The 10824-nt window shown below is 35.8% G+C and overlaps 1 protein-coding gene across 2 annotated transcripts in view; it reads right to left on the reverse strand.

Moving 5' to 3' along the window:
- LOC106473481 overlaps nt 1–10824 on the reverse strand; it is a 23408-nt gene that overhangs the window by 3765 nt on the left and 8819 nt on the right. Inside the window, exon 1 of one of the 2 annotated variants that reach the window (XM_013934164.2) lies at nt 3208–3700. The exons of the other annotated variant lie outside the window; for it this stretch is intronic. Within the exon in view, the coding sequence (XP_013789618.1) occupies nt 3208–3475 (268 nt within the window). The 5' untranslated portion in view covers nt 3476–3700. Of the gene's footprint in view, nt 1–3207; nt 3701–10824 lie in introns of those variants that run through there. 2 annotated transcript variants of the gene reach the window in all.

Here is a 10824-nt window from a genome sequence, read left to right on the forward strand (position 1 = left end):
GGTAAATAATTTTATCTCTATAGTTTTCTAAACCCTATATATAGAGAGAGCTGTAATAACTTTTCTGCGTATCTCTGCAATTTTTTGTACGAAGTTCATTCCTGAAACTCAGCAAACTCTTAGAAGCAAAACTAAGTCTTAAAAACTTACTATGAAAATGTGACAAGTAATACAGCTTGAGTAGCAACTACTCTACTAATTTCTTCACTAGCATTATGCTGTTAATGGTTGCTATTTGAAACACTAAAATTCCAGCCGCACAAGATAAAACATAGCTTAAGATACTGTATTCGAACACATATACATATATATGTATATTTAAGGATTTGAGTTTATTATATAGCCGCTTCCCAATAAGCCGTTATTTTCTTTAGAATATCTCGTCTACAGTGGTAATAACTTGTAGTATTTTATAAGTATGCTTTTTCTGCTTTAAGAATTATTACGCCCACAAATGTGGAGATTACATAAAAAAAAACTACAATAATCGTTTTCTGTGGGCGTGGCATCTAAATATTCAAAGTGTCTGGATATGTTTTCTACTCCGAACTAATTTTTTTTGTAGCCATTAATTACCATCACCATTTCTAACCGTTGTGTCTTTCAATAATAATATTGAGAAAATAAAAAGTTATTAAAATCCATTTATATTTGCGGCAAGGCTACTAAGGCTATCTGCCACCGTTTCTAAATTTGAACTACTGACCAGCGGGAAGACAGCCAGTCAGTAGCACCCTACCACTCACACTAAAGGATTGACCGTTGCTTTTATAAAGCACCTACAGCTTTAAAAACGCGGGGAATACTTTATGGCATCACATGGATTCGAACCTGACTCGCCAATTCCGAAATCGAGAGGTCTACCAGAGGGCCAATTCGCGCCCTTTAATTTATTACAATTGTGAAATAAAGGTTCGCATATATTGTGGTTGATAAGACTGTAAAATTGATGGTGGAGCTGTTATGACCAAAGTGTTTGAACTATGTGACGTTTGTATGTGTAGCGTACGTTTTCTTAATGAACACGTACAAATAATATAACATACAGAATCAAGTTTAACCTTTATTACCACGTTGACGCACGAAAACAAAGTTAGACATACAGAATTCTGAAACACGTACTTCACTGTCTATCCCAGATGGAACACACTGTACACACAAATGTCCATAGAATCAAATAGGTCAGTTCGATGGAAACTACTGCTACAACCAATTCTGTACCGGTTGAAAACAGTATTGTTTATTTATCTGTAGTTAAGCACAAAGCTACACAATGGGCTATCTGTGCTCTGCCCACCACGGGTATCGAAACCCAGTTTCTAGCGTTGTAAGTCCGCACACATACCGCTGGGCCACTGGGTGGCTGGAAACAGTATAATATATGTATGATACGGCAAATCCTTACTATTTTTCGACCATTCTATATATATACATACATGTGTCTGGCATATATTCATCCCAGACTTAAAATTCCTGTTTTACTTGGATTACAAGAGTTAAAAAGTTTCACTCAAAATACATCGTTTTTCTTTTCAGCCCAAAGCTGTAGAATTAAGTGATTGATTTCAAAACCTAATAAAAATTCGAATTTCGGAATTTACCACGAACGTTGTTTTGGTCCCAGTTTTTAATAATCTCAAATTATGACGTGTTTTATGCCGTTCACTACCGGTAGAGGGTGCAAATGCTACATTTACATTGAGTAACATTATGTTTTGCAACACTCAGTGTAGAGAACTTACCGAATTTGGGGGAACCACCCATTTTCTAAGTAAAAAAAATATAGTTTAGGGGGATCCCAGCAGTAATTAGTGAGATTAATTATGATATCGATCACATTTTTGTTTAAATCGAACGTTATAAGAGATCCTATAACCAACAAAGTCATGGGCCGACAAACGATTTGAACAAGGAGATCATTTGAGAGGGCGACAGGAGCATCTTCCCCCTCCCTCAAGCTCGGAAAGGAACCCTAAATGGCAGTTTCTATGAGATATATTTCTCGTCAGACCAGATTAACAAGTATACGCAAATTACGCTATAGCCTAGCCCCCTGCAGTTGAATTGGGGGAGCATATGCAAAGCCACTCTTTTGTGAAATGAAGTTTCCGAATTTGAATAGTTTATAAAAAAACGTTTTTATTTTTCTTTCACTATCACGTTTTCAGATAAACTTTTCACTGCCAGGTTTACTTTAGATACACACAAACAGCTACGGTGTTGTATGATTACTTATATGTCTTATCAACATTAAATTATTTTGGAAATGATTTTGCCTCAAGTATTTCACAGATGATTGTTTACTAGGACTGTAAGGATTATTTATCTGTGCATATATTCCTAAAATGTACAAGTTTATAATTTATAAAATTATTGATTTTTTATTTCTCACATCGTTCACTTGAAGTAATATTACACCTTTCATGGTAAAACCAAAGGTTATATAGTAAGGTTGTATAGTGTGTTCCATCCCATATGTGTGTAAGTGGCAATGTTTTACACATGTGTGTGGGAGTGGGGTCATGTATAGGTGTCGGTATGCTATAGATGGTTGTTTTTGAATTTTGCGCAAAGCTACACGCCAACTCTTGGGCTACTCTTTTACCATTGACCGTCACATTATAACGCCCCCACGGGTGAAAGGGGCGAGCATGTTTGGTGGGACGGAGATTCGAAACCACGACCCTCAGATTGCGAATCGAGCGCCCTAACCACCTGACCATGCCAGGCCTTTTGTTATAGAATATTGGTAAACATGCATTCATGACAGTTTGACGCAGATATAAAGTATAGATTAATCTATTAATCTTGAAGTCATTAATGGCACAATATACAATACAGTGCTTAATTAACAGTTTGTGTTTGAGTGGGGTTTGTTTTGAAAGGTAACAGTTCCCTAAATATGAAACTTAAGTTTAATTAAGCTAAGTATATTTGTGTTTCACACGTATTATAAAAAGGTTAGTTGTTATAACTATATAATAGCATAACCACAACAGCGGTGGTCTACTACTAGTAGTATACACTACTACAATATTAGACAGCCAAGCTTATTATTACGATTCGTTTACAGATGTTCTTTATGTCATATGATTCACCACAAACTTTACAAATCATGGGTTCACTCTCTCTCCTTTTGTCTATATTTTAAACAACTCCATACTAACAGAATGAATAGATATATATATTCATTTTAATAGTACTTACGCGGCTCCAAAAATTTCCTGAGATTCTGATACTCATCGTTGAAAATCCAACTACACCCAGCGTAGTATTTCCGTTGTTCTAAATCATGGGGACTGGCAAGACTTCGGAAACATGTCTCCCAAAGACCCAACTTAACAAAATCAGCACCGTAAAATCTAGGATCAGAAGCCAACCAGTTAGGCGTGGTAAAAGCAATGAACATCAGTACTAGAACCACGGATGTGACGCAAAAGGCTGAAATTTTAACTTCGGACAGTTTTTTCGACATTGTATGAAATTGAAAGCTTCTTGACCTTAATATCGAAAATAGTTATTTTTCGTAAAGTTTGTCGAATAATTCACGTTCTCGTAGATTTCTAATCTTCTAGCTCCAGCATTCCATATATATATTTCAAAATTCTACTGCTAAAATTGTCCAGTTCCTGTCTATCAGCACTCAACCAACTATTGCCACAAGCTTATAACAGAAAACATGGCTACCGCGAGCGCCCTTACATTCGTATAGCCGAGACTCATTCACCTGTCTTTCTTACCTGCAAACGTAATATTTCCGCTAGGTGGTAACTAACACTGCTTTTCGATTATTTTTGTCACGCAATATTGGTTGCGCTACGGCAGCATCACTACTGGAAGATCCCAATTGAGGAATGTGCCGTGTAGGGGGGTGGAGCCTTTCATTGCCTCTTTTCGCCCATGTTTTCTTTTAAAATACACTTGAGAGGAAGGAGAGATACGTCACAAGTAATTTTGATGTGAATCATTATACAAGACCGTTATGACTTGTACAAAATACAAGATGTTTACGTTTGTTTACAACGTAAATTTGACGAGTTAGAGAAATGCTTTAAATTGAATCCAATATCTACATCATAATGGAATAGGTATACATATTTACAGATATATTTAAAAAACTTCCATACTCAACATGAAAAAAATAAGAATTAAAATATGACGAAATTAGGTCCTCATTTGAAATATGTAAACAATATACTGTAGGTACAGAACGATCTGTGATGAAATTCTCTCTTAGTATCGATGTTTTTATTTCGGAGCTTCAGAAAATGTTCACAAATTTAGTGATTGCTTCCAATAAGCATGAATTTAAAATAATAATAACAATAATTATTCCCAGACTATCACACGTTTGCAATTATTTTCACAAACGCAAACTTTTAACATTGGAGAACTCGACTTTCTTTTCGTGACGCCCCCAATGGCTCAATGGTAAGTCTGCACGCTTACGACACTAACAATCGGGATTCGATGGGCAGAGTACAGATAGCCTATTGTGTAGATTTGCACTTAACAACAATCAAAACCATACTTTTCGTGGCTGCTTTCTGAAAATGTTTTTTTCAAAATGTCTCATTATCTAGCTTCGATACATTCTTCATCGTGTTACAAAGGTTTTAGATGTGTTTATAAAATTAGTGTAATTACTGTGTGTGTGTGTGTGTTTTAGAGCAAATCTACATTGGGCTATCTGCCGTGCCAATGGGGGGATCGAACCCCGGATTTGAGCATTGTAATTCCGTAGACTTACCGCTTGGGACAGATTACTGGTTTGATATTCTTCATACTACGTGGCTTATGTGAATCTGTCCTTCTCAAGAGATGGCAAGAATTTCTGGGTGCCATCGTAGCGAAATATTTTTTATTCTTCTTCTCTCTCTCTCTCTCTCTTTCATATATGTTGCTTTATGAGAACGAAATTTGCTCTTCTGAGAATACGTTAATCATATAAAAAATAAAACTAAAGACAGTTTTTTTTTCATTACCGGAAACACGTGTCAAAAGATTTCTCTGTTTCGTCAAAATACAATTCTTTAATTTACGTCCATAGTTTTGTCGTCAAAATACAATTCTTTAATTTACGTCCATAGTTTTGTCGTCAAAATACAATTCTTTAATTTACGTCCATAGTTTTGTCGTCAAAATACAATTCTTTAATTTACGTCCATAGTTTTGTCGACAAATACAACTCACGTGGAATAGTTTTTAATCCGGCTCGACATCCGGGATACAAGGTATGAACTGTCCGATTGTTTTACAGCATATACAAATGAGATAAGGGGAGTTAGCGATGCGCAGAGCCTGCCGTTGTCTTTTCAAAAGATTCGGACACTTTTGTAAAAGATTTAAATCACAATAGACACTAGTTCAGTGAACCTGTGTGTTTACTTGGATGTTGAAGATATGTTAAATTATAAATAAAATTACTATTATAAAAATCTCATAAAAGCCGTAATAGGGTGTTGGCGAGGGAAGAAAGTAGCCATGCGACAAGTTGGATACGTTCCTAAAAAGCATTCTAAACAGAGTAGAAAACTATGGTTGTTGAAATTCTTTATAGTCGACTCATGCGAAGTAACCAGTGTAAACGTTTTACAAACGTTTTCTGTGCGCGAAATACTGGTTAGTCTTGAGACTTAACTATTAACTAGGTATGATCATGGGCTTCCACAGAAATTTATCCGGGGGGGGGGGGTAAAGTCTAAATCAACATAATATATATATTGATTAAAAAAGGAAGAACTATTTTTCATTTTTCGGGGGAGGGGCAAGTGCCCCCTTGCCCTTTCCTTGCTGATCCCCATGGGTAAGATTTGATAAGAGACTTATCCGTTATTGTCGTTGAAACGTGAGGGGGCTTTTGGGTGGGAACCACAAGTGATCAGATATAAGATTTTTTTTTCTACATCCAAAAAAAGATGTATGACAATATACATAGGTTCGCCATCTAGCGCCCCTTGGTAGCTCAACGGCAAGTCAGTGGGTTTATACCGCTAAAACTCGGGTTTGGATACCGCAGTAGATAGAGGACAGATAGCTCATTGTGTATATTTGTGCTTTACAACAAACAAACAAACTTCATCTAAAGTTGAGATTGTCAATTACTGATATCGAATTATCAACTAATTATATCGAAAAGTTAATCACCTAATTATTAACACATTACGTAGTCACGTGGTGACATCAAATGCTTGTCCTAAGCCTTTGTTGATAGATGATAAATGCAAGATAAATGTCATATAAGATTTGTTAAAATATCTACAGAGAGGTAAGATTTTTCTACAATAGTAATGGTTATTTATGTAGGTTGTTTAAACTTTAGCAGAACAAATTATCTTATAAAGCTAAGCACGAGATTTAAATAAGCATCCTTTTCAACACAAATAGATGTTATATATTAATTGTACAAGTTAAGTGCCCATATGACAAAGTTTACATTAGCCAAACCATTAGTAACTTAAATACCCGAACTAAGGAACGTATAAGAAACGTAGAGAAGAACAATATAGAAGAATGTGCAGTAACAGAGGATAAAAAAGGAACAGGCCAAGATATTTTCAAGCATAATACTACAAACTAACAAAAAACTGTTCAATCCTTAAAAAAACTTAATATCCTTAAACCATTAGAAATTTGTAGACATTCAAAAGTCATAATTAGAAAAGAATTAGGGCTAGCAACTGATATATCCACGACTTGCAACCCGTTACTTCATAACAAAATGTATTAATAACACAGCCCTACGAATTTAAACTTCATAAAAGTTGTTTGATTTTAATAACAGATTTTCTATAATTCAGTTACGCGGATTTTGAAAATAATATATATATTCTTTCACATAAGGAATTTTCTACAAATCGGGAAGAAGAAAAACTCTGACTAAAATCAAATTATTATTTGGTTTACCACAATGAAATTGTTTTTTATTATATTTTATGTTTGTTAACAAAAATACAAACAAACTGAAAAAAGAGAAGAACATTGATGTCAACCGAATATGCATCCTCATTCATCCTGATTTTTTTGTGTCAAATTTACGTCTTTTAGTCTCAAAACTACGACTTGTGGTCTTTCTTTTATATATTGCGTTATGACGTTTTGTGAAAAATCTGTACGTGATGGAGAAAAATGGATATCATTTTCGGATTCAGCGTACAGGAATTACTGCAGTAGATGTAAAAATTTCAAGACAATAAAACTATCGCAGGCCTGTGATACTTAAGTGATCAATTTTTATATACAAGTAGTAGAGAATCTCACCGCCAGGTGAAGAACCTTTAGATGTTGCCTTACATCTTTCAACAAGACTTAACACATCTGAAGATATTTGATTAATTAGAAACATGTCAAAGATGCAAACTATTTTTCTTGCATAAAAAACGTTGGAAATCTTCTACATCAGCCCTGGCGGGATTTTTTATACATACGTTTTTAGTTCGTAACTAGTAGAGAATCTCACCGCCAGGTGAAGAACCTTTAGATGTTGCCTTACATCTTTCAACAAGACTTAACACATCTGAAGATATCTGATTAATTACAAACATGTCAAAGATGCAAACTATTTTTCTTGTATAAAAAACGTTGGAAATCTTCTACATCAGCCCTGGAGGGATTTTTTATACATACGTTTTTAGTTCGTGGTATTTATATTTAATCTTATGAAATATATCTTAAGTTAAACACTAGTGCTAAAATTTAAATAAAACGCAGTACTGAGAGATCAAATTATACTCTTTGTACTGCACTAAATTTCAACTGTTTTTCTTTTCAGATTCACTTAGTACTAAATGTTTGTTTGTTTTTTGAATTTCGCGCAAAGCTACATGAGGGTTATCTGCACTAGCCGTCCCTAATTTAGCAGTGAAAAACTAGAGGGAAGGCAGCTAATCATCACCATCCACCGCCAACTTTTGGGTTACACTTTTACCAACAAATAGTGGGATTAACTGCCACATTATAACGCCCCCACGGCTGAAAGGGCGAGCATGTTTGGCGGGACGGGGAATCGAACCTGCGACCCTCACATTACGAGTCAAGCGCCATAACCACCTGGCCATGCCAGGCCTTATAACTAAATGAAAACGTCATGAGGCTTATTAGAAAAATACTAGCTAACAGCATTTATAATACTTCCATTAGAAAAATACTAGCTAATAGCATTTATAGTACTTCCATTAGGAAAATACTAGCTGACAGTATTTATAGTACTTCCATTAGAAAAATACTAGCTAATAGCATTTATAGTACTTCCATTAGAAAAATACTAGCTAACAGTATTTATAGTACTTCCATTAGAAAAATACTAGCTAACAGTATTTATAGTACTTCCATTAGAAAAATACTAGCTAATATCATTTATAGTACTTCCATTAGGAAAATACTAGCTAATAGCATTTATAGTACTTCTATTAGAAAAATACTAGCTAATAGCATTTATAGTACTTCTATTAGAAAAATACTAGCTAATATCATTTATAGTACTTCCCACAAACAAACAAAGCAACTTGCTATTAGTCACCTCTTCCAGGAGCTAAAACAGATACAGTAAATCAAAACACTCACGATACCATTTATATGCCCCCACCCCTGTCGCTGAGCGGTACATCTGAGGGCTTATAACGCTCAACATTTGGTTTTCGATACCTGCGGTAGGTAGAACACAGATAGCCCATTGCTTTGTTTTTCGTTTAACAGCTTTCAGTTCACGTAAAACTTACTTGGATGTGAACAGGATTAACACCTACTAATTATAGAGCCATTCCCTTTGCTTTTGTTCGTTTGTTTAGGATATTAAAAGTGTGCCTCAACCACAACGCTGCACATTTTTTATTTTATTCGTTTGTTTAGGATATTAAAAGTGTGCCTCAACCACAACGCTGCACATTTTTCATTTTATTCGTTTGTTTAGGATATTAAAAGTGTGCCTCAACCACAACGTTGCACCTTTGTTCTTTTGTTCGTTTGTTTAGGATATTAAAAGTGTGCCTCAACCACAACGCTGCTCTTTTGTTCTTTTGTTTAGGATATTAAAAGTGTGCCTCAACCACAACGTTGCACCTTTTTCTTTTGTTCGTTTGTTTAGCACACAACAGCTATATGCGCCATCTGTCTCTAATTTTGAACTGATAGACTAGAGACAAGGCAGTTAGTCAACAGCACTCACCGCTAACTCTTCAGCTATTCTAATCCAATAGTGGGATTTTACTGTGACTCTTATAATGCACTCATAGCCCCAAAGTTACGGAGTGCATTTTGTAGTAACGGGACACGAACTCTAGGCCCTAGGTACGCTGACCAGTAGACCACGCATGATCCACACTTTTTGGCAAAACTTGTAATGCACGATTACAAAGAATAAGCAAACAAAACAACACTGAAAAGTTCAAAACTTGTCAGAGGAAATGATTTACAAAATAACAATTTGACATGTCAATACATAACACTGCCACTCCCATAAAATAATGAAATCTCTTGACTTTATCGATCACTACACTTTACGGACCTTGGCTTGTTATGGAACCAAATCCTTTTTTATTACAAGAAGAATAAAGTGAAGAAATAACTGTGGTGTCTGATTAATGCCCATTTCAGGAACCCCCAAATGCAGAACTTAATCGACATGATCTTGAATATTTTATTTTACTTTTCTCTCACTGACGTTTTGAAAAATTTATTCCAGATTTATCTATAGTTGATTTTTTTTCTTTCACTTGGACCTGCGCCACCTATGTTCGCGTTGCATAACTGCAAAAAATATTTATAAAAAAATTGCTCTTCGCGCTTTGGGTTAGGCTGTGGGTGTGTTACAAAGGTGACGATCAAATCCTACTATACGGTCATACAACAGTAGCCAACGAGTTGGCGGTGGGTGCTGTTGGTTAACTGCCTTTCCTGTAGTTTATCATTTCAAAATCAGGGACGGCTACCTCGGGTAGTCCTTCATTAGCTTTGTGCTTATATAAAAAAGACAAAAAACAAGGAATACCAGTCGGTCATAATTAACAAGCTTGTCCCCCAGTGGCACAGCGATATGTCTGCAGCCTTACAACACTAGAACCGAGTTTCGATACCCGTGGTGGGCAGAGCACAGATAGCCCATTGTGTAGGTTTGTGCTTAATTACAAACAAATCAACAAGTTTTGGTTTGGAGCTCCTGTTTTTTTTTGTATTTTTTTCTACGATATTGCACCCCACTCTAGGAGTTTGAAATGAATATCTACATAATACGAAGACATGTACTCATTTAGTTATTTCTGTCTGTCATCGAACCACATTATTTGCATATGGAAATTACGCACACGTTCCGCCATGATATAAAACCAGCTGACGCCATTACTGTTCGGTACACCTACAAATTGGCGCATAGTAATTGGATTATCGATGTTTCATTTATCGGTAATAATATTCGATTGAGGTGCTAATTCTCGATTTATCCTTAGCCTAAGAAATTCTAGTCCCTAAAAGTCAGATAAGAAACCTACAAACGTGTATCGATTTACTAGTCCAATAACTCTGTTCCAAATAATAGACACCATTTACTTGTAGACAACCACATCTTACTCTCTGTACCAGGGACAACCACATCTTACTCTCAGTACCAGGGACAACCACATCTTACTCTCTGTAGCAGGGACAGCCATATCTTACTCTCGGTACCAGGGACAACCACATCCTACTCTCGATACCAGGGACAACCACATCTTACTCTCTGTAGCAGGGACAGCCACATCTTACTCTCGGTACCAGGGACAACCACATCTTACTCTCGGTACCAGGGTCAACCACATCTTACTCTCTGTAATTGTTTGAATTTCGTGCAAAGCT

This window comes from Limulus polyphemus, unplaced genomic scaffold (assembly GCF_000517525.1).
Source record: "Limulus polyphemus unplaced genomic scaffold, Limulus_polyphemus-2.1.2 Scaffold6210, whole genome shotgun sequence".
In the NCBI taxonomy this organism is placed as follows: Eukaryota; Metazoa; Arthropoda; class Merostomata; order Xiphosura; family Limulidae; genus Limulus; species Limulus polyphemus.